This window comes from Sesamum indicum, linkage group LG15 (genome assembly GCF_000512975.1).
Source record: "Sesamum indicum cultivar Zhongzhi No. 13 linkage group LG15, S_indicum_v1.0, whole genome shotgun sequence".
In the NCBI taxonomy this organism is placed as follows: domain Eukaryota; kingdom Viridiplantae; phylum Streptophyta; class Magnoliopsida; order Lamiales; family Pedaliaceae; genus Sesamum; species Sesamum indicum.
In genome coordinates this window covers 3715514-3739567 of record NC_026159.1, presented here as the reverse complement: position 1 = coordinate 3739567, position 24054 = coordinate 3715514, and the positions used below count along the sequence as shown (strand labels likewise).

The 24054-nt window shown below is 34.3% G+C and overlaps 4 protein-coding genes across 6 annotated transcripts; all 4 read left to right on the top strand.

The window, feature by feature from the left end:
* LOC105177754 (BRCT domain-containing protein At4g02110) lies at positions 7 to 4294 on the top strand. Of its 3 annotated transcripts, none has more exons than XM_011100999.2 (7): positions 7 to 212; positions 339 to 472; positions 877 to 1036; positions 1375 to 1515; positions 2163 to 2726; positions 3315 to 3491; positions 3858 to 4294. In XM_011100999.2, the coding sequence occupies exons 1-7, from the start codon at positions 57 to 59 to the stop codon at positions 4029 to 4031; spliced, it is 1506 nt and encodes a 501-aa protein (XP_011099301.1). In that variant the 5' UTR covers positions 7 to 56; the 3' UTR covers positions 4032 to 4294. The 3 variants fall into 3 exon arrangements, with proteins under 3 accessions (XP_011099301.1, XP_020554647.1, XP_020554648.1); XM_020698988.1 differs by having other exon boundaries at positions 3315 to 3495; positions 3858 to 4043; XM_020698989.1 differs by lacking the exon at positions 3315 to 3491.
* LOC105177753 (protein trichome birefringence-like 19) lies at positions 8175 to 10124 on the top strand. Its single transcript, XM_011100997.2, has 2 exons — positions 8175 to 8863; positions 9260 to 10124. The coding sequence occupies exons 1-2, from the start codon at positions 8219 to 8221 to the stop codon at positions 10019 to 10021; spliced, it is 1407 nt and encodes a 468-aa protein (XP_011099299.1). The 5' UTR covers positions 8175 to 8218; the 3' UTR covers positions 10022 to 10124.
* On the top strand, positions 11324 to 14555 carry LOC105177752 (protein trichome birefringence-like 19). The gene is made up of 2 exons (XM_011100996.2): positions 11324 to 12205; positions 13725 to 14555. The coding sequence occupies exons 1-2, from the start codon at positions 11381 to 11383 to the stop codon at positions 14505 to 14507; spliced, it is 1608 nt and encodes a 535-aa protein (XP_011099298.1). The 5' UTR covers positions 11324 to 11380; the 3' UTR covers positions 14508 to 14555.
* Positions 17876 to 22851, top strand: LOC105177751 (protein trichome birefringence-like 19). Its single transcript, XM_011100995.2, has 2 exons — positions 17876 to 18432; positions 21841 to 22851. Exons 1-2 carry the CDS (start codon positions 17947 to 17949, stop codon positions 22645 to 22647), a joined length of 1293 nt encoding a protein of 430 aa, XP_011099297.1. The 5' UTR covers positions 17876 to 17946; the 3' UTR covers positions 22648 to 22851.

Below are 24054 nucleotides of genomic sequence, written 5' to 3'. Positions count from 1 at the left end.
CCTACACGCAGGGAGGCCTATCATTGAAGACGAATCCACGAATAGAATCGCCAACCATGGAAGACAAATCCGCTATACCGTTGAAAGGAATGGAGTCGATACTAGCCACAGTGAGCGGATACCATGGCGCCGAGAGATTCAATCTAATCAGACTAATATCAAGAACTGGCGCTAGTTACGTCGGAAGTATGAATCAATCTGTTACTCATTTGGTAGGCATTTCGATCCCAGCTGTTTAAGTACTTTTTCATAGAACGAATCATGGATTTAATGAATACTTCGTCTGTCGAATTTCCAATCATTTCTCTTTTAGCAGTTTGATTGCTTGCGTCGTTTAGGTCTGCTGGAAATTTGAAGGAAGAAAATACGAGCTTGCGAAGAAGCTCAAGATAAAAATTGTTAATCATCGCTGGATTGAGGAATGTGTAAAGAAAGGAAAGCGTGTTTCGGAGGAACCGTACACGTCTCAGAGGTACTCAGAGTTGTGGAAGTTAGGTTTTGGATGAATTTTCTTTGTTCTAGAATAATGTCTTCGCTGTTCTGTTGCATTCTTGTTCTGTATGGTGGTTTTGATCGAATGTTATTTTTCCTTTTACTAGGAGGAAATGATCCACATTATTAGTGGCAGTGGTGTTGCTTCAAATTGTGATTGGGTGTTCCTTCTATTATATTTGTATATCTAAATTATGTCTCACATTCTCATTCCAGAGTTCGTGGTACAATGTTATCTGTTTCTGCGTGATGTAATATACAGTAATTTGGCTAATTTTAGCCTAACAGAAAATATGGTTCCTCTGGCTGTTGTCTGATTTATTGAATTACTAACAATGTTTTACTGTTATGGCATCATATGTTCCTATTCTCAATTTCTTCTAGTGGGGAAGAAACAGGACCTCTGTGTTTGGACGTTCGGTTGGGGATTAACCCGACAAGCGCACGATCTAGAGCATTGAAGAACACTAAAGAACCTGTGATTGATATTGAATGTGAAGGCATATATGATCGTGCTTGGACGGAATTGCTTCTTTTTGATGAGGTTACTGTCGGATTTTAATTTCGTTTCATTTTGATAATCAAATAGAATTTTACCTGTTATTCATTATTGTTTTAGCTTTTGGCTTACATGCATTATTCTGCGTGCTTGTTAGCTTCTTGTGGTTCGCAATATCTCCTGTCTATCAATAGGTTTATATCCGTAACAAACCGCACAAAGCTATCACTATTAAGAGCCCAAAATGCTTAAATGCCAGTACCGTATGTCAGACCATCTTGTTTCTTTCTTTCTGCAAACATTTCTTCTGTAAATTCTTTCAGCTGCCTCTTGGTTATTTTAGCATGACCTAAGTTGTGATTTTGTTATCTGATCTATTTCAGGATCCCTTTCCTCAGCAGAGGCAGAATGGCCGTCGTTCTAATAGATCAGCTAGGAAAGCAATTGAAAGAAGTTTAAGGAAGGATTGTCCTAGTAGCAGCAGATATTGCCTTGAGACTCCATCAGGGCCAACAGTTATGGAGGTATTCAAATATTATAAGTTCCTTTCACGTTTCCTTCCCAATCTCTAGAAGTTCTAGAATTACAATATATATTAATAGAAAATATAGCTTTGTTTTTGGATTTAATTTAATAGAAACTTTTGATAAGTCTTCATAGCACTGTTTAAGTTCAATTGGCTTGGTATAAGGTGGACTGTAATGAATGAAGTGTATTTTCCAAGGATAACTAATGTGGATAGTTACTGGCAAGTGAACTTTTCATATTCTTGTTTGTTTCAAATAGTATCACCTGAATACAAGGTTTTTTGTTTTTGAGAACGATGTCTTTAACTCGTAGAAATATTGATTTTCCTTGGGGTTACTAATTTAACCAGTATAGTTAATCATCTTTTCTGCTGAAGTCTTAAAACTATCCATTAGGATCTCTTTAAATATATTTCAGCCGAGGCTGCTGAGGGTATTTACAATTTCCTTCAGCGATCATTTGAATCTTGTTAGATTTGTTGATTAATGTTCTTCTTGTCCTCTCTTGAAAGACCTCATTGCTTTTCCAAATACACCTGTCTTACTAATTTTTCTTTGTTTTCAGTTAGTCAGTGTGCTCAACTTTTTCCTCATGTGAGATCCAGATTGGTTAATGCATTTTCCTTGTCTTTTCTTTTAAATAGCTTGAGGAAGCAAGCACTTCTCTGCCTGCATATTCTTGTAGACAGAGAAAAAGGAATTCAATTTCACCAGAAAGTCAGGGCAAAGGCCGTAGGCTGGTCAAAAAGCGTATAAGCATGGACGATTGGTTATTAACTTCAAATGTGGAGGAGTACAAGGAGGATAACGTATTACCTGAGAATAATTTCAGTAGAATTCTGTCCGATAGTTCAGATGTCGAGAGGGACCAAGGTTTACCTAATGGGCGCATATCTGATGCAAGGTGCTTCTTGAGTGGGCAAGATGATGGTGATGGTTGTGATGGTCTTGAAGAGAATGAGGATGTGAATGCTGGAAATCTGAACCCACATATTCATGTTGCACAATCTTCCCTCCTTGAAACTTCAGATGAACTCAAAGTTGCTGCTAATGAGGATTTCATTGATGTTGATCCTGGTAGCAGACTACCTGCATCAAGTGAGTTCTCATGTGTTATATGTTGGACGGATTTCAGTTCCACTAGGGGAGTACTGCCATGTGGTCATCGATTTTGTTTCTCGTGCATCCAGAACTGGGCAGACCATATGGTATGATTTTTCTGGTTTTCAGTTTCCCGGTGACTGTTTTTCCTTCAACCTCCTACCTGATGTTTTGTTTACTGCACTACAACAAATTTCTTCTGGTAGTAGTTTGTATCTGATTGTATGCATTTTTATTCTAAGATTTTCTGGCTTTAGTGTTTGGAGCATGAGCGGATTGGCATGATGTTCACCATAGGAGAGCAAAAAATGTTTCTATTGTCAGGTCATAGCTGTTAGAGAGAGGAGAGACCATATATATTGTCTCTAACAAATCAAGAGAATATTTATTAGTCCCTAACATGCAGCCTCAAGTTCAGTCCATATTCTTCTCCAAAGACCCATGCACATAGAATTCTTTATCATAAATGGGGTGATATGATATCCTAGACTTTGCATACATTTGACTGTGGAGTCTGATATCATTGAACAATCATCTAATTAGGGTATGTGGGAGAGCATAGACATTTACCGACACTGATATCTTATTGAAAGGCGATAAGTTAGTAGTTTATGGCATGATAAATAGTTCTTGTAAGAACAATAATAGAAGTTTATTTTCAATGTATTGCTTACTGATAGTTACACTGGGTGCAGGCTTCAAGAAAGAAGACTTCAACATGTCCTCTGTGCAAAGCTAGTTTCATATGCATAACTAAAGTGGAAGATGCTGTTTCTTCAGATCAGAAAATATATTCACAATCCATTCCTCATGACCATTCGAAAACTGACCTATACATTCTTCCTGATGAAACATGTGGTCCTCCCAGTAATGCAAGTGATTGCAATTTTCCACTTTTCTGTTATTTAATATTATCTAGTTATTTGTTGCTTCTCCAGCGAATCAAGATACCTTGGTGTCTTCAGATTATATAACTATGTATTGACATCAATCCTTGCCTCTTCATTTATGTCTTTAGGGCTTTATCTTGTTTATTAACTTGAAAGACTCTGCAAGCTACTCTGTACACCAAAAATGCAATATTATTCCAAATATCTTACTGTAAATTCTTGGATCCCTTTTGGAGTTCTCTAGAGGAACTATAACTTAGATATCAATCATGCTACAATTTTGGGCTTGCTTTTCTGTTTGGTTGTTTTATTTGTAACTTGAGTTTCTTTGTTGTTATTGTTATGCAGCCATCAGCCATAGTTTGTTGTCGATGCTTCAGTAGAGAACCTGAGGATCTTCTTATCAGATGTAATTTCTGCCAGACTCGATGTGTTCATTCCTACTGCCTTGATCCCCTATTGTTGCCATGGATCTGTGTCCACTGCAAGGATCTCCAAATGCTTTACCTCCACAGCCGTTAGGTCACTTGAACTAATTTTTATGTATCGTGCATAGTCAGTAATTTTTTGCACATAAAAGTTTCATTTCACGAAAACTAGCATGGGCATTTTGGTTGAACAGTATGTCGGTCTTTGTCCTCACCATTTGGTCCCATGCCCCACCATTTACTGTTGGAACTCTATATGTTACTCGTTTTTGTAGTGCTGATATGAGCGTTGCTGATAATTTACCATACAATTACTGAACTTATTTGTAATTTTATCTCATCAAGCAGTCCCCCTTAAATGCAATTTTGCACTTTCCATTTCTACTATTATCTGTTCTATAGTTGATTTTGTGATGTTGATCTTCCGAAAATTGCAAATAAAACTTTTTTATTTGATCTATGGAGTGTCCGTCCAGTTAACTGGGTGCAACAGGAATCACGCTAAGCTGTGTTCACACGCTATTAACTAAGTTAAAAGAATAATTTGGATCAAGATTGAATCTAATCGATCCGATAACAAAAGGGCACCGGCCTGTCTCTTTTTAAGTAGAAATAGGATTTCCACGTCACAAAGCATGTATGTTGCATCAAACTGTTGTGTTCATATCTCCTTTACATGTGTTTTATATATTCATTTAAAAAGAAAAGAGTAGACATGGTCATGCAGTGGCCGCAGCAAATTTGTACAGGGAGCCCTTGTCCTTTTAAGGTTGAGACAGCATAAGCATTACTGGTAGATTTTGTAATCTAGTGATTAGATCACCGCCACCTTTGCTTAGGTTTGATTGCCGTACAGTTCTCGCTCCTCACACTGAGAATAGGCCTCTCTTTTTTTTTCTTGCTTTTTTCAGCTTTCCTTCATGAATAGTTTATTTTTCATCTGCTATTTGCCCTTATCGTCCATCATAATTTATGATGATGGTGTTAAATGCTAATCACTTGAATAACATTCATTGGAATTGTACCGCATAAATACACATTATATGGATAAAATCTAAATATTGATATATGTAATGTGTATACATGAATAGTAACATAAAGATGTAACAAAATTTGTAACAGCAAATCCGAATCGGAGAAATAGAGCAGCAATGTGGTAAACTTAGTTTGGTAGGAAGATGGTAGGGATAAATAAATTGGGTGGTGTACAGTTTCACATGCAAAATTCAGTTACATTTCAGTATCATCAAATAATTAATGAATTGGTGTATGATGTTGCCATACCTCTTTTCATTTGTTAGTTTTGGAATTTTGTGGTGAGGGTATGGTGGATTCTTGTTGCTTTCTACAAATAATTGCTACTTTTAACCGGCCTCAATATATGCTCTCCTGACATGCCCAACTTTCTCTCACAGGGAATTCTCACCAATTCTCTGTCTTGTCAAAAGCATCATCATCTTTCCTAATGCATTCAGTACTATGATATAAAATATTATGCGGTGGAAACCATAATTGCTCATGCTTATCAACAATACCAAACTATAATAAAAAGACAGATTGATTACTGGTATCAGTAAATGTGTAACAAAGAATTCAGTTTCAAATTCAGAATAGATTTTATTTGAGCGTCGGATTAATGCTCCAAACATAGTGTAGTCTGGTTGGACTTGATTTAAATTAGAATTTATAATTGTTGAGGAGTTTAGTATATGCACATCACAACCAGTCATTAATATTTTAGCTCATAACTATCCTAAAACACACACGCACGCACCATATGTTTATAGTGTGAGTGTGTGTATGAGAGAGAAAGAGCGAGCCATGAATTGTAGATTTAATTAAGAAGATGAAGAGCATATATAAATATATATTATTAGGACTAATTTGAAGTACAGCGAGAGAGAGAGAGAGAGAGAGGTATAAATAGAGAAAATTAAAGAGATAGAAAAGATCAGAAGGTGTAGCTTCTGGTGGTGGGGGAATCAGCGATCTTGAGAGTGTCTTGAATGAGCTTTCTGGCCTTTCTGCTGCGAATTTCGACTCTCATGCTTTCGCTCTTCTCAATCTTGTCGTAAGGCTTCTTGAGTTTGATGGACTTTTTGAGTTTGGACTTGAAGCTCGTCATCAACCTCTCCAACCCCATCATCACCATTGCAATTACCAGAAATGAGAGAGAGAGAGTGAGTTTGGAGATGTGGGGAAAGTGATGAGGGAGGATATATGAATGAATCAACCGTACATACACACCACACCACGTTTTCTGCACAAGTAGGAATTTGGTACGATTTCAGGTCTTGCAATTTTTATCCCTCCCTTGGGGCCCACCTCACTTTTATTATTATAACTAACTAAGAAAAATAGAATCTAATTAAATTTGGTCCATTCAAATTCTATTAATTATATGTTGTTGTTTTAATGGACATCTAATTAATTATCTGAGTATAGTCAAACTTTTTTCTCACTGATTAAGATTAATTTGATTTAGATACAATAAATAAATACAATACATGACAAACATAGAATTCCTTTATTACAGTAATGTTTTATGTTTTCAGTAATAATTATATGTAGCAACCTTAAAAAAATCAAACTTTACTCACACACACACGCGCGCGCTCAAAATTGAATGAAAGAGGGTTATGAGATAGAAGGAAGCAGCACACTATGTTTGGATTCATGTTTTTGCATTTTTCAAGACAAGATAAAATATATTTAATGTTTGTTTTTGTATTTTTACACCATATTTGTGTGTTTTTTTATTTTTCAACTTTATATATATATATATATATTTTAAATAACTTCAAAATACAAATTCAAATATATTATCTATCTCCAACACGAATTAATTTATCTCTATTTTTCTCCTTTTATTTTCAAAATACAAAACAAAATACTTAAAATACAAATTCAAACATTACGGCAATGTCTTCTCCTCCCCTCCGCTGTGGGCCACCCAACATATGAGACGCCATTTTCAGCCTTGTCTTTTTACTTTTGTATTATCTTCACTTCTATGGCGTCTAATCACTTTACGTTAACACATCGCGGCTTGCGTGGATTCAAGCCGCTCACAAATATCACTATTCCGTCCCTGCATTTTCTGTTACCCGATATTTACGTCCACCACTCTATAATACATGACCAATTAAATACGTTTATCGCCATTCTTGTATACAAACAAATAATTAGTTGGGCAGTGTTTTTTCTTCTTTCTTTTTTTTTTTTTTTTTTTTTTTTTTTTTGGTCTCATATTTAATCGCATTAACTTAACATAAATGTGAAAACCTTGGACTGGACAGAGGATATTTTGTTTATTTTTGTGTCACACATTGATTTACGTCCAAGAATTTATTATATGCGGCTTTATTTTTTAATTATAATGTAATTTATGTATTCTTTTTTACATTAAAAGAATGCGTTAATATATGACACGAAAATATAATAAAAATATTCACATTGTAGGAAGATGTGGGACATGACCAGAAGACACGGGCCTCCTAGCCCATTAAGGATTTTTCATATTATTACTCAACACAAGACTGATTGGGCTTTTGGGCCCAACTAAATACAATGATCCGTTCCAGAAAGAATAAGGCAATATTTTTTCCCTTGAGTTTTAATTGACTTTCGCTGAACCCAGAAAGAGGGAGGAAATATAAAAAATTAAAAAAATGGATGACAACCAAAGCTAGATTCTTTACACTATTCCTTACCAATTTTAAAATTTTCTGTAGATTAATTACAATAAATTAGCATTATTAGACAAGTTCAGTATTGCTGGATGCATTATAAAAAATATGACTTTTTCTAATCATAATTAATTACTAAAATCAAAACTAAATGTAGAAAATACAAATTAAATACAGTTGTGTGACGCATATTAGCCATTTTAATTTAATCTTTGAGATTGAAACACCAGCCATGCATAACTGGAAACAATGATAAATAAATTATGATAAATATTAATCAATTCCGATCATAACTTAAATTTTTAAATTAATTTTATTTAATCATGAAAGATAGTATATTGATTTCTTACCATTTTAAAATCATAATTATTTTTCATGCAGAAAAAAAAATTAAGTTTTTCATAGTGATCATGTATATAATAAAAGCGAAAAAAAGGTATATATAGAAATTGTGATATAGTAATACTTTTTGGTCCACCCAAACATACATGCACGTAAGGTTTGGGAGGTGTCCGCAAGATTCGTGTGGAGAAATGATTTCCTTCCATTTTCCTGAAACCTGCATTAATTAATCCCTTCCCTCTCCACGGAAATGAAGTTACTTTCATCACGAAAACCCCATTATTCTCCAACCCCACGCAAATCATCCAAGTTTGCCCCATTCATAGCCCTCGCCCTACTCTTAACCATCCCTTTATATACTTTTCCTCCTTCCCACAAATTACTACTACCCCTCCTCTTGGAACGTAATAATAATAGCAACCTCCCTTGCTCATCTCTGCCATGCAACGACGGAGGTGGTGGCGGTCTCACGCTGCGCCGCCGGGAATTGAGACTGGGAAAGGGTAACTATAGCAGGAATAGAAAGGTGGGACGTCCAAAAGAATATTTGACAAGGGTGTCGACAGCGACACATAATGAAGAACCTGGAATTATAAGAACCAAAGTGTTGGAGGATCAGAAATGCGACTTATTTACAGGGGAATGGGTGCCCAATCCTCAAGGCCCCTATTACACAAACGCGACTTGTGATGCGATTCAGGATCATCAAAATTGCATGAAATATGGACGGCCGGATACAGGGTTCTTGAAATGGAGGTGGAAGCCTGACGGCTGTGATTTGCCGATATTTGATCCTCACCAGTTTTTGGAACTTGTACAGGGAAAATCGCTAGCCTTTGTTGGTGATTCGGTGGCTAGAAATCAGATGCAGTCTTTGATTTGCCTCTTGTCAAGAGTAAGTTTAATGATTCTATCTATTTCTTTAATTATTAACTGTGCTTATTAATTTAGTTTCTAAGTTTAATTAAATACTTTGATTGTAATTCTATCTATCTGCAGTCGTCATTAATTAATTATCATAAGCATCTTGAGTTAACTGTGTCTTTTGTCTCTCTCTATATTTGCCTAATCAAGATTGAAAAATTACAATCTCCCGACACAAATACAAGTATCCCTACTTTTCTTCATCTCAACTAAGTAATGTCCTAATTCAAACAGATGGCTACTTGTCTTATTTTATATAAGTTTGTTATAATTATTTTTATATATTATTCAATTTATTAATGTATATATTAGTATAATTATGTAAATTATCATTTTTATTTTAATAAAGTCTCATGATTATTATCAGGTAGCATATCCGGAGGACTTGTCCGCTCCAACGGACCAAAACAAGCGCTACCAATACACAGAACACGACTTTAACATTTCCATGTTCTGGTCACCCTATTTGGTCAAGACTGGAAAATTAGACCCCAACGAAAAGCGCCCTTTCGATTTATACCTCGACGAGTTTGACCCACACTGGACAACTAAAATCGCACTTTTCGACTACCTAATCATCTCCGCCGGCCACTGGTTCTTCCGCCCCACCTACTTCTATGTGAACAACCGCCGCATGGGCTGCCTCTACTGCCCCGAGTCCAACATCAGCCACATGACCTCAGTTTTCAGCTACCGGCGGGCTTTTCGGACGGCGTTCCGGGCCATTAACGGCGCTGTCAATTTCAAGGGCGTGACGTTTCTTAGAACGTTTGCGCCGTCGCATTTTGAGGGAGGGCCGTGGGACAAGGGCGGGAATTGCGTGAGGAAGAGGCCGTTCAAGAGGAAGGAGACCAGTTTGAGGGATTTCAGTCTGGAGATGTATTTGATACAGTTGGAGGAGCTGAAAATTGCGCGGAGAGCAGGGAGGAGAAATGGAGGGAAGTTCAGGCTGTTTGATGCAACGAAGCCTATGTTACTCAGGCCGGACGGGCATCCGAGTAAATACGGGAATTGGCCGGTGGCAAATCAGACATTCGCCAATGACTGTGTGCACTGGTGCTTGCCTGGTCCAATTGATTCTTGGAATGATTTCTTGCAGGAGTTGCTGAAAAGAGAAAATAAGAGATAAATTTTTCCTTTTTTTACTGTAATTCTGAATAAATTAGTGGGGGGGTGCTACACCACTGTAAATTTTTCTACATAGACAAAAATGTTGAAATAACTTTCACGACCGTTTTCTGTCATTAACGTTTCTTTTTTGTCTTAAAATGTTTTTGAATTTTTTTTATAATTTTTAACAAAATATAAAATTAATTTTAAAATTTCATAAAATATGAGGTCAAGTATGAAATGATCCCTAAACTGTGAGAATAGTTTTGCAATTTTGCCAATCGTACATAAAGGAAATTTTCAATTTAGGTACACTAGGCAGAGGTCTAATTAGGAAGCAAAGCGTAGTTTGAAAACTAACATAACCACCCAGAGAATTAATAAGCATCGACCTATTTATGATATTTTTTTTTCATGTAAATGATGAAACAATTAATGATTCGTTTTCCAAATACTAATTGACTTATTATATTCAAATTGTTAAAAACCACACAACATACCCACAAATAATAATCCTGTAACATCCATTTTAAATAATTAAAATGAAAGAAATGTCAAAACAAATTTAACAATAACTAATTAACGAATATTAATTTCAATTAATTAAATGTTGGAACTTTGAGGCGTGTCTTGCTTGCTTGAAGCAGTAAGCATATGACGCACCATCAAGAAATATTATAACTCTTATTTCTTTAAATAAAACAAGAAAAAGGAAAAAAAAAGAAAGAAATTAGAGAGAGGTTCTCCCTTAATTAATAAGGTGGGCTGTCGTATTCGTTGACGCTGGAAACTAAACACCAACCTTTTGTTAATTGTGTGTCTTGACTTTCCTTTTATCTTCTTTTTGCCAAAATTGCCATTTTCATCCCTTAATTGCATTTTAATTTCGTCCCAAATAATAGAGCTTCTATATTATTTATCCTAAAAAATAAGAGTTTTTCGATGCATTTAATTTCATTAGTAAATAATGGTTACGTGCAGACATGTAGATTTGGTGTCTATTTTTTGGCAAATTAGGCTGTGGAAATGTGCTGAAAACAAAAATCAATTTTGCAGCTATTTCAAATTCAAATGATGAAAATATTGATCACCTATCATATTTCGAACAAAAATACAACTTTAACTTTCGTTTTCTTAGTTAATGGTTATATATATTGACCTGCTTTTTTAATTATTTCCTAGATAAATTATATTAGCTAGTGTAATTAATAATATATAGCCCCCCCTCTCAAAAAAAAAAAAGAAAGAAATGTATAGGCCCCTAAGACAAGGTCTCCTCTCCCATGGGTTACGACTCGCTATATATATAGAGACGGCGACACTCCAATCCATCAAACTCCAATTTCCCATTATAAGACAATTTTACTTATGTTAATTGATGATCGTTCGTTGTCAGTGGCCTAACCATTCTGTCTCTTTCCTCACACACACACACGCAATGAAGCTCCAAGCTGCTTGTGAACTTCCCCATACACGAAGAAAATACATACCCAAGTTTATCCCCCTCATCCTAGCCCTAACTTTTGTTTTCACAATTCTTCCTCTCTACTTCCCTTTTTCCCACAACAAATTTAATTCCTTAACCTCGCTTAATGTTGGATCATATCAACATCTCTCTCCTCCAAAACCAAACAATCCGCTGCCTCGCCATGAAAAAGTCCATAGCTGGCGGCGCAGCCACGGACACGGCGGTGGAGGCGTGGCACAGGAACTGTCAACGAGTCCACCACCAAACTTGGACACGCCTGCTAACAAGACACAAGTTAGAAAGCCCGAAGAAGGGGAAATCAAAAGCCCGGGATCAGACTTGATCATCGCCGGTGGTATTAATTCAAAGTCTGAAGAAATTACTAGTAAAAGGCAGCGGGCGGGCGACAGCGATATTGAAGTTAACATGATACGATCAAACACGTCAGAGGGCAGCAAGAAATGCGATTTATTCACTGGGGAATGGGTGCCGAATGCAGAGGGCCCGTATTATACAAACACGACTTGTGACGCGATTCAGGAGCATCAGAATTGCATGAAATTCGGGAGGCCCGACACAGGGTTCTTGAAATGGAGATGGAAGCCGGATGAGTGTGAGCTGCCCATATTTGATCCGTACAAGTTCTTGGAACTGGTGAGGGGAAAATCCTTGGCCTTTGTGGGTGACTCAGTCGCAAGAAACCACATTCAGTCTTTGATTTGTCTCTTGTCAAGAGTAAGTATCCATCTCCATCTAATTATTACATTATTTTCTTTTTTGAGAATTATTACATCTCTAATTATGTGCAAATTGACTATAAAACAACTTCATGTAATTAATTATTTTTTTTAAAATTATACATCAGTTGTGTAACAAGTTTATCAAACTTGTTATATAATTAGTTCGAGTTCAATTAAACCCGATGTAAGTTAAAATTTTTCCTAATGTTAAATAGTTCTTACAAGATTATTAATTGTAGTCTATATTTTCCATGTTTGGTTGGAAGAGAATTGGTAATCATGAAGACTAAAGTAAATTATAATCTGCAATGCGAGTGTATTAAAACAAATTTATGTGCAAATGCTCAACTTTTTTTTTTTCTTTTGTTTGGGTCATAATATTGTGAGAAAAGAAAATACAATTTTTATATAGTAGAAAGAAGCTGTCATTAATTCATGACTAAAATTTAGTGGGGCTATTGGGAACTAAATCTAGAGCAGGCTAAATATTATATTTAACAATTAGGGTTGTGGAGCAGTTGAAATCATCTAAGAGACAATAGAAAATTTATATGTACAGCAATAATTTGGTTTTATATATATGGCCATTGGGCGGCAGTTAGAATTAATGTGAAATTATTTAAAAACAAGAAGAATATATATTCAGCGTGACGATATTGAATATATAATCAATTATAAGATATATAGATGAATAATACAATTACGCATTAATTAGTAACTAGTAATTTGAGAAACATGCATAATTGGAACATCTTATTTGTCGATAATTGTCTTAATTAAGTACTAGCTAGTAATTTCAACATATATATATGCACAAATTTTAAAATCATTAATTTTTTTAATTTATTATAATAAGTGAAAGGTGTGAATAATATTTCAACAAATCTAATTTTTTAGGTATAGACGTTAATTGAGGGATCAGAGTGAAGTGTAACAATGTTATTATTTAATATGAATTTGGATCTAGACATGCATGCAGAGAAAAAAATCTCAAGAATCATATGATTGTAAAACGTGCATGCATGAGCTGTAATTAATAGCTCTTTATTTTCTTGTTCATGATCTGTATATATGCTTAATTAATCTATAACTTTAGAGGAAGTGCTCAGAAGATGACCCTTAATTTATTTATTTACTGTTCAAAATATTTGCTGATTTCTAACTACCACAATATACCTACCTACCTACCCTCCTCAAATATATATTAATTAAATAACAAATAATATGTAAAATTTCTGCTACCATGCATGCTACTTACAGCACCACCTAATTTGATTTTTGTTTAAGGTAATAATATTATTTTCTAATCCAATTCATTATATTAAAACTTCAAATATTAGTATGTTAGACCATTAAAACAAATATTGCGATATATTGATTCCAAAATCAATAATTTCAGGACGTCGGAGTACTAATTTTTGTTACATCATTGTATGTATTTGTTGCTTGTGAGGTCTCAATCTTGATCTATTGAACAAGACTGAGCGACTACCGTTCTGTAACTTGAATCGCAGGTTGTCCGTCCTGTTGATGTCTCAAAGCCAACAGATGAAAACAGGCTCTACGAATACACAGATTACGACTTCAACATTTCCATCATCTCCTCACCCTATCTCATCAGAACACAAAAAACCGACCCCAATGATTTCACGCGCCCTTTCAACCTATTTCTCGACGAATTCGACGAAACCTGGACCTCCAAAATCCCATCATTCGATTACATTATCATCTCCGCCGGCCACTGGTTCTTCCGCCCCACCTATTTCTACCTCAACCGCACCCTCGCCGGCTGCCTCTACTGCCCGGAGCCCAACGTCACCCACCTCGCCTCATCTTTCAGCGCCCGATGGGCCTTCCAGACGGCGTTCCGGGCAATCAACGCCGCCGTAAATTTCAACGGCGTCACGTTTCTGAGAACGTTCGCGCCGTCGCATTTTGAGGGGGGGCCGTGGGACAAGGGCGGGGATTGCGTGCGGACGAGGCCCTTTAAGAGGAATGAAACCGCTTTGGAGGATTACAGTCTGGAAATGTATTCGATACAGTTGGAGGAGCTGAGAACTGCACAGGAAGCAGGGAGGAGAACCGGACGGAAATTCAGACTGTTTGATGCGACGAAGCCTATGTTGTTGAGAGCGGATGGGCATCCGAGTAAATACGGACATTGGCCGGTGGCAAATCGAATAATTCCTAACGACTGCGTGCACTGGTGTTTGCCTGGTCCAATTGATGCTTGGAATGATTTCTTGCAAGAGTTGTTGAAAAGAGAAGTGGGGAGTAAAAGTAAATCATTTACTTGAATTTTTTTTTTCCTTGTTGTTTTAAATTGGAAATTAAACTTCAAAGTATAGGGTGCAAAAAAAACTAGATATATTTTATAATCAATTTATTTATTTATTAAGTTTTATAATATCTTTTTATATAAAGAGCTGAAAATACAGCTATGAATCATAACCTATTAAATAAAAAACATTGAATTAGGCAAAATAATGTGTTTTATTGGGCCAGATATCTTGCCCAATTCAGCTTTGTTTTTGTTTGATTATGTCCAAATCTTTGTCTTGGTCGATGTCGTAGTGCCCTTGAAGTTGGAAAAAATTTCAGTTTTAATAGGCTAATAATAATAGTCACAGATAATAAATTTACACACCTCATTTATTACACTTTTTAATAATTAAAATATTAAATTATTCAAATAATATATTAATAAAATTAATTATTAAATTGTGAGTTTAAATTAAAAATTTATCACTCTTTTATAAATTCTTAAAATTATTAAAGTTCAAAGATTAATTATCCTTTATTTTTTATTTATAATTAAATTTTATTCCTTCTTTCTCAATCCTACCGTCATGCCCACCTTCAAATATATATATATAAATATGTCCAATTATATACATATTTATATTATATATAAATATATATATAATTTATTAATTTTAATAAAATTTAGTTGTTAATAAAAATAAAAAATAAATCTTTTAATTTTAAACTTTTAAAATAATTTACAAAAATAGTTTTAAATTTAAATTATAACCTAGTAACTAATTTTTATTAATATGTTAATTAAATAACTTAATGTTTTAATTATTAAGAGGTCTAATTTACATAGAGATTCAATAAAAATAATAATAAAATAATCATATTATTCATCCTCCATACATTACTTTGACACCCCTTCTACCTTTTGGTAATTACAGAAACATTTTGAGGGCATTTTTGTCATTTAAAAAATAAATTAAAGTTTGACCGAGTCAATAGAGGCATTTTTGAGTTTTGAAGGCTGTCGAAGGTGATTCTTGTAATTTTTTAAAAGATTGGAATAATTTATAAAAAAGGACAATAAATGAGGGATTGTAAATGTAATGATCTCTAATTTAAATCATAAATGTCATCATCCCACGTAAGCACCAGATAAAGGTATCGTATCCTCCAGTGGATAGTAATATGGGCTATTAAATGGGCTTTCCTTTCATTTCATGAGACTATATGTTATATACTATGTTGACAAAATTAAATGAGCCCATTAATGATTTAACAGAGTACCATAGATTATCGAAACTGACTTCCGACTTCCAACCTTGTAAGGTAATGAGGAGTTGGAAAACAGAAATTGGGACTGAAAAGACAAAGCTACCTAAGACAATTCAATGCAATTTGAATTGACACAAACTTAATTTGGTCTCATTATAGGTTCGTTGAATATTGAAGAAGAGAATGTGGGGCAACTATCCACTCCACAAATATGAAGAAATTTAAACGACAATAACAACTACTTTGCATGCATAGCCAAGAAACAAAAAATCTTCACATGTAATAATGTGGCATCATGAATGGGGAAAAGAAAATGCAAGTGTCAGATTGATTAATTTGTGTGGATAATAAGACAATGAGGAAAGGAACGTCTCTTCCTCAAATTTTGTTGGTCCCTGTTTGGATTGAAATAGAATGTCAGGAAAGAAATTATGGGATTTTGGTTCTTGTTGTTTAGTTCATGTATATATCGGCTGAAAACAATTAGGGGCCATACATTTTAGGACAATAATATGTGAATTTTGTGATAAATAAAGTAATAGCATCCAGGTGGTCAATATATACATGAAGGAAAAATGTAAATTTTATGTTTGAATCATAAGGGCGACACTTTTGGTCCTCTCCTATTTTTGAATTTGCTATCGAGGACCACAATTAAAAAAAATTAGCACTTCTCGTTCAAATTCTATTAAAAAATGCTTAATTCGCTGGGTATTAGTACATGGTTCATGGTTGACTTGTAAACCTCTTTAATTTGAATTTTTTTCATTTTTGATCAGTTTTGTTGATGTGGCATTTTTGTCCTAATGATATTTGGACTGGATGTGTCGCGCCATATAATTATAGCACGTATAGCATGAGTGGCTGCAACAATTAAAAAAAAAAATAATTACATCACGTGCAAGACATGTGATATTTCTAGTGAATTTAACTTTATAAAGTTAAATTTTGGATAAAATGTGCTATTTTTTTAATTTGCAATTTCCAATTGCATTTTTCAAATTGGATAAGATTGAAAGTACCATCACCTTATAATTAGTGGACCAAATGACATTTTTTCACCCTATATATATTGGAGACCAATCATATGATAGATAAAATTTAGGAAACTAAAGCAAAAGATATAATTTTTTTGAAGTATTATTAAATTGTTATGGATTAATTAATTTATTATTTTTTCCCTTTTCAAGAATAGTAACCAGAGTTGTTGGTTTGTGAGAAAAATAGTGTATAGTAGTTTACCTAATACTAAAATGGCTGTCTGTTGTATGATCTTATCTTTGAATCTGATACTAATTAACCCTCTAAAATAAAAGGTTGAAGAATATTTGATACTTCTTTTACTTTTTTGTAGCAATTAATTAACGTGTTATACTGACTTCACTAGGCAAGAAATGTCTCCACCTGCATTAGCATCACACGGAAATACGTACTACTTCAGTTTGGGAAGGTATAGAATTTCTCAACTTTATATTTATTAAATTTTATTCTGATTTAATTATAAAAAATATATATATTTTGATTGGACTAGAGTTCCGTATTCGAATTTTGCTAAGCAAGTATATATTAATTATTACAGTTCATATATAGATCTGAGCTAAGAATTAATTGTAAATTATTAAAAACAATTCATTTTCTATTGGGACACGCTCTTACTCCAATAAACTAGCTTGCTACCACGGGCCAAACTGATGAATCAATTAACGAAGTGGAATTAATTAAAAATCATCATCATTGTCTTGTTTAGTACAATATATGAGCAAAAGTCGTGGGATTTTTATTAAATTTGTTGAGATATCAATTTTCTAACATAAGATGGCGATCTCTATAAATTATTTTAAATTAGCCACAAACCACCATAATTAATACATACTGCCACGAAAACTAATCTTATCAAAATTATTTTTTTAATAATTATGTAGTATATATATATAATAGTCCTAATTAATTAAATTAATTAAATCGGGACTGATCAGCTGGAATACGACTGTTAAACAGACACCCTAAAAAAGAATTTGTCAATCATGTACAACCAAAACCATAGACTAATAATAATAATTAAGAATAATATATATATATATATATATGACCCACTGATTTGGAATTCAACTTTATAAAATATATAAGTTGTAATTTGGGTAGGGCGATATATTATTCCAAACTCCTCCCTCACGGATCCACCTTTTTCTCCGAAGCTCCGGAGCTATGGAGCTGAGTGTAAATAAAAGAATAAGGAATATAGGTATTGTGGTGGCGGTGGTGTTAATCCTCATCACCGTTATCCGTCTCTATCACCCGCTCCTCCCCACCTACACAGCTTCCGTGGTCTCCAGCTACAGGAGTTGGTCGTCCTCAGGAATTGCGCCAGCCTCATACCATGCACAAGACGACATTCAAATAACAGACGATCAGGAAAAATGCGATATCTTCACGGGGGAATGGGTTCCCAATCCGGAGGCTCCGTATTACACCAACAAGACTTGTTGGGCAATCCACGAGCACCAGAACTGCATGAAATACGGGCGGCCCGATTCCGGGTTCATGAAATGGAGGTGGAAGCCGGACGGGTGTGATTTGCCGGTTTTCAACCCGTACCAGTTCTTGGATATGGTCCGGGGCAAGAGCATGGCCTTTGTTGGAGATTCGGTGGGGAGGAACCAAATGCAGTCCATGATATGCCTCTTGTCCAGGGTAAGTAATAATAATTATATATATATATATGCTCATTAATTATTTTTCCATTAATATATTTATTTAATTATTCTTATGTTTTAATAATTACAAAGTATATAGCTCTAATTCCATATACATATGATGACATTTTGGTAGTGGGCTGAGAATTGAAACTTTTTCTGTGGTTTGCAAGTGGATAAGCATGCTACATACATAATACATGTGTGTGTGTGTTTGTGTTTTTGAAAATGTTGCATCTTTAATTATTAAAAAGATTAATCATTATTTTTCTTGTACTTATGAATGAGTGGAGCTGCATGTGGCTTCAGATTCACACATAACAATGGTTGAAATGAAATGAGGTTAGTTTACCTAAGCCGGTTGGTTTTTCAAAAACCCCACTTGCGCATCCAGAGCCTCAATTATTAATTCAGGGTTTAGGTAAATTATTGAAAATAATAATGATTATGTATAGTACCAGCAAAAATCCAAAATTAAGCATATAATTCTTTAGCTTTTCGAGGGAAATAATTGAAGTGTATACATATATATATATATATATATTATTAGAAAAGACATAAGATAAAAAGGATGGGGTGGGTGTGGGGGTGGGGGGCTTTTCTCCACCAGAAAACAGTAGCTAGGGTGATGAGGATAAAAATGAAGAAGCATGCATGGGCAAGCAGAAACCGGGCGGTTCTGCTAATTGTTGTTGTTGTCTTCAACCGGAAGTAAAGGACATAAACTAATGAAGAATGCAGCATGATTGTATGTAGATGCGATGGTGATGGTGCATCATTTTGCTTCAACAGCCAAAAGTTGAAGTATTAATTAATATTGATTAATTAATGGACAGTTAAAAGGAGGAGAGGTTAGGTGTGTAATTATATTATTAACTTTATTTTATTCTCTTATGCACAGAAATTAATGCGAAAGAGAGATACACCTCTGCTATTGCCAATCCTTTCTCACCCTCTCATGAAAAGTAAATCTGCAGAAATGATAAATGATTTGATGTTTATGTACTCCATAGTGTTGCCTTTATATTTTTCTTCTTAAGGATTTAAAATATCTATAATATTATAGAAAAGAATTCATTATCGTATAAATTTTTAAATATATTTTTTTTAACCCACATTCACCAAAAAATTTTCTTTCTTACATCATACCACATTTCTTTTTTCTTACCCCTTCACACCATGTTTTTTGTTTCTTTTTATTATTTTTTTTTTACTCTTTCTCTAAACCCCATTATTCTTTTAATATATTCGGGGCACTACGTGCAATAAAGATTAGTATGGGTAAAAGATGATTTTTGAAAAATTCTCATCATTTTTATAATTTGGCTTGCGGTGGAAATAAATAAAAATTAAATTCTAAAAAAATTATGCAAAATTGTTCTCTGGTGACAACCCAGTAGTTTGAGCCTCTAGATCTTATTTTGAAATTTTTGAATTTAAATGGTGACGTGTGGCAGTGGATGCATGCATTATTAAAAAAACTTTAAGTCATATAAATAGTAATTCAAATAAAGATATTTATCATGTGATGTCTTGATACTTCCACAAAAAATAAAGTAAAATATTTATATAAGAAATAAATAATAAAAAAAGGGAGATGACAGAGCATAGGGAATCCAATCTTGGCAACGTGACCACCTCAACAGTTGCTAGATCTACAACTAGAAAATGTTGCCCAAAAGAACCCCCACCCCCACCCCCCCGGGGTATATATGCTTCTTTATTCTTTCCTTATCCAGCTTTGGTGTTATACGCCAATCTGCATACTACTATTTTTATTATAATTGCGTTTGAAAAGTGGTCGTGCCCATTGCCCGACCCCACAATGATGATAAGCTACCCTCATTTACCTACTCTAATACAAAAATAAAAAGCTCTTTTTATTTAGTGATAATTATAATTTTCTTTCCTTAGATTTGATGTAGTTATATGTAAATTTATTGTAATTTGAAAAATTACATTTAAAAATCCTGATGTTTGATTCTGTATAATAAATAAATCCCTCCATTTAGTTAATGTTCGATAAATTTGTTGATATTAATAAAAAAAGACTGCATGAAAATTGATATTTACCCTCGATTGACTCATTATTGACTTATTACATGTCAAATAATTTTTTTCGACTAAATTACCCTTATAACGGTGAAGATATACGTCTTCATATGTATTAACGCGTGAAAATGTATGAGTGTGATTTAGTTGTAAAAGATTTATGTGACTTTCGATAAATCAATAATAAGTCAATCAGGAGTTAATATAAATTTTTTTATTAATACCAGACAAATTCGATGAATCTTGACTAACGGAGGGACCTATTTGTTAGACGGAAGCAAACATCAAGAATACTAAATGTAATTTTTCAAACCACAAAAAGTTTATGTATGATTACACCAAACATCATAGAAGAGAGTGTAATTATCCCTTTTACTTACTGAATTAATTTTTGTTGTGTTGTAATACTTCAAAGTTAATTTTTTTTATTATATATATTTTTTAAAATTATAATATATTTTAAAATATAAAATATTATTTACTATATACGAATAGCATAGCATAAAAGCTAATATATATAAGAGCAAAATTACATTTTGTGCAGCATTCTATGGTTTAGCAAAAGTTCCAACAGTGCATGTGCCCAACCATGTGCCCTAATTTGTTTCTACATGACTACTATAAATAAAATATATTTTTTTGGTCTCAACTAATTAATGACATATTCTTTTTGCACTTGGTGTATATTCCATGCACATCTTTGTCTATCAATTCAACTCAATTTAAATAATTTTTGGCATAATTACATTTTTTTATAATTATACCTAGAATTTATGTGATTTAGGAAATCACAGGTAACACCTATATGATTTGCTTCTATTTTTTAATATCAACAAATTCAATAAATTTTGACTAACGGAAAGACTTATTTGTTAGATGTAAGCAAACTTGAGAGGTGATAGATGTAATTTTTATTTATGAAAAAAAGTGAATTTAATTTTAGAAGACATAAAGTTATTACAAGATTGTGTTTGATTTGAGATATGGAAGGAGTTGGGCTATTCAACTTCATTTCACCTAAAATGTTAGTCTCATTACTTGCACCTATTACAAGAACATTGAGAAGCTCCTACTTATAGTTTTAATGTCTAAAATAAATGGATTTAGTATATGATTGGAATAGATAATAATATGGTTATTTAAATTTTATTCGAACAAAAACAATATGAAGTATTAGTATAAGATGGTTTCAAATATTTGAATTTAAATCTTTTAGTTAATTAGTTTTATTGACTTTAGAAATCATGATTAAGAATTTCCAATTTTCCTTATATTTCCCCAACAATCAACATTAATTTCTTCTATTATATTTATTTTTTGGGTTTTGGCTTTGGGTCTAATTCTAAACTTTCAGGTGGAATACCCGATCGACGTCTCCCCAACTCCCGACGAGCGCTTCAAGCGCTGGAGATACGAAACTTACAACTTTACTTTCGGCTATTTCTGGTCACCGTTCTTGGTCCGATCCGAGAATCGAGACTCCGACGGCCCCACCCACACCGGCCTCTTCAACCTCCATCTCGACGACTTCGACCAGTCATGGACCACCCAAATCGACGACTTCGATTACGTCATCCTCAACGCCGGCCACTGGTTCACTCGCCCCGCCGTCTACTACGAGAACAGCCACATCGTCGGGTGCCGGTTCTGCCAGCTCCCCAACATCACCGACCTCCAAATGACCTACGGCTACCGCCGCGTCTTCCGGACGGCTTTTAAAGCTATCAACGCCAGAGAGAATTTCAAGGGCGTGACATTTCTGCGGACCTTCGCGCCGTCCCATTTCGAGAACGGGTTGTGGAACGAGGGAGGGAATTGCCTGCGGCAGCGGCCGTTCCGGAGCAACGAGACGCTCCTGGAGGGTTTGAATTTGGATCTGTACATGATTCAGTTGGAGGAGTTCAGGGCTGCGCAGAAGGAGGGGAAGAAGAAATTTAGGCTGCTGGACACGACGCAGGCCATGCTTCTGAGGCCGGATGGGCACCCGAGTAGATACGGGCATTGGCCCAACGAGAATGTGACGCTCTACAATGATTGCGTGCACTGGTGCTTGCCAGGGCCCATTGATTCTTGGGCTGATTTTCTGCTGCACATGATAAAGATGGAGGCCCGCAGAACGTACAAGGAAAAACTCCTACAGCATCAGAAGAAAATGCAGTGAAATTCGGCATTTCTTTTCCGGGCATGTTCGTTGATATTCTTTTTGTGGAAATTTGGTTTTTTGAAAAAGAATGGGAAAAATGTATTTAGAATAATCTGTATTTTTGTTACTGCTATTAGGTATAGGTGAGTTTATTATACTATGATGGGATTATGTTATTAGCCCTGAACGAAATAAATAATTGAATATTAGAGTTATCAATCACTTAGGGTTAGTTTGATTGAAGTGAGATCAAAGAAAAAGTGAAAATGGGAGGGGAAAGTGAAAGAGGGAGGAAAAGAATAATAGTGTTTTTTTCAAGTTGTTTGCTATGATTGAATGAAAAATAAATCTTAAATACTTCCCCGGTACGAGGAAAATGCATTAAGAACAAAAGACTAATTTTTATAATTTTAATGACTATCTCTTTCTCTTTATTTTGTATTAAAAAATAAACAAGTTAATATTATGCTAAAATAATTTTTAGTATATAAAAAATTGTATTAATAAAAATATTTATCAAACAAGAATAAAAATATTTCCTCAAAATACGTATTGTTCATGTATTTTAGAATATTCAATTTAAATAAAATAAAAATGACTGCGGACGCCCTCAAATAAAGAAATTAGTGCTTGAGCACTTTTGTTGGTGATTTAATTATCTTTTTAAAAGGTTATGTATTGGTTTATGAGCATGAATGAGAAAACAATTGGATAAAAAAATCACGTATATGAATAATAAAGTAAATAAAAATAAAATATGTAGTTTTTGATTTTTATAGCCTTATGTGGTGAAGGCAATCTATCACAAAGGACAATTACAAGAGGAAAAAAGAGCAAAAAACAGCTAGTTCTTTTTCCGTAGGTGATCATAGAAACTAGTCGCAGCTATCGAATGAGATTCTCGGGCTGCCTCGCTTGCCTATTGGAGAATCATAAAGCGATATCATCGAGACTAGACAAGACGGCTATGATTGGTATTCACGGAGCTGGGTAGTAAGGAGTGAGGAGCTCGCCGCATACCGCTCTATCTAAAATAGGGCACGTTGGATGCATTTTTCGGCCCAATTTTCAATGAAAATAAAATTAAATTTTGAAGGGATTTCAAATACATTCAATTTTACTTATGCTCCATCCATTTCCCTTAACCAAACACAAACTTATTCTTGACACTCCATTTTACTTCTACTTCTCTTATACATCTATTTCTCTACCCCAATCAACCAAACCCTTAACCATCGTGTTGTCACACTCGATATGTACTTGAAATTTGAAAATACAAAATTCATGTGAGTTCCTTGGTTTTATGGATCGTCTTAAAGAAAGAGAAAGATGAGAGCTTGAGGCCAACATAAGAAAACACAATTTCAAACATGTACAGTCCTAATGCGAATACGCCAAAGGAATCAAAACCCATAATTACACCAG

What these genes read in the sequence shown, in the direction of transcription:
- LOC105177754 (XM_011100999.2), top strand. Translation starts at nt 57, where the DNA reads ATGGAAGACAAATCCGCTATACCGTTGAAAGGAATGGAGTCGATACTA. An exon ending in ATCAATCTGTTACTCATTTG is followed by an intron (nt 213 to 338) that starts GTAGGCATTTCG and finishes TGCGTCGTTTAG; the next exon opens with GTCTGCTGGAAATTTGAAGG. An exon ending in AGAACTGGGCAGACCATATG is followed by an intron (nt 2,727 to 3,314) that starts GTATGATTTTTC and finishes CACTGGGTGCAG; the next exon opens with GCTTCAAGAAAGAAGACTTC.
- LOC105177753 (XM_011100997.2), top strand. Translation starts at nt 8,219, where the DNA reads ATGAAGTTACTTTCATCACGAAAACCCCATTATTCTCCAACCCCACGC. An exon ending in TGATTTGCCTCTTGTCAAGA is followed by an intron (nt 8,864 to 9,259) that starts GTAAGTTTAATG and finishes GATTATTATCAG; the next exon opens with GTAGCATATCCGGAGGACTT.
- LOC105177752 (XM_011100996.2), top strand. Translation starts at nt 11,381, where the DNA reads ATGATCGTTCGTTGTCAGTGGCCTAACCATTCTGTCTCTTTCCTCACA. An exon ending in TGATTTGTCTCTTGTCAAGA is followed by an intron (nt 12,206 to 13,724) that starts GTAAGTATCCAT and finishes CTTGAATCGCAG; the next exon opens with GTTGTCCGTCCTGTTGATGT.
- LOC105177751 (XM_011100995.2), top strand. Translation starts at nt 17,947, where the DNA reads ATGGAGCTGAGTGTAAATAAAAGAATAAGGAATATAGGTATTGTGGTG. An exon ending in TGATATGCCTCTTGTCCAGG is followed by an intron (nt 18,433 to 21,840) that starts GTAAGTAATAAT and finishes CTAAACTTTCAG; the next exon opens with GTGGAATACCCGATCGACGT.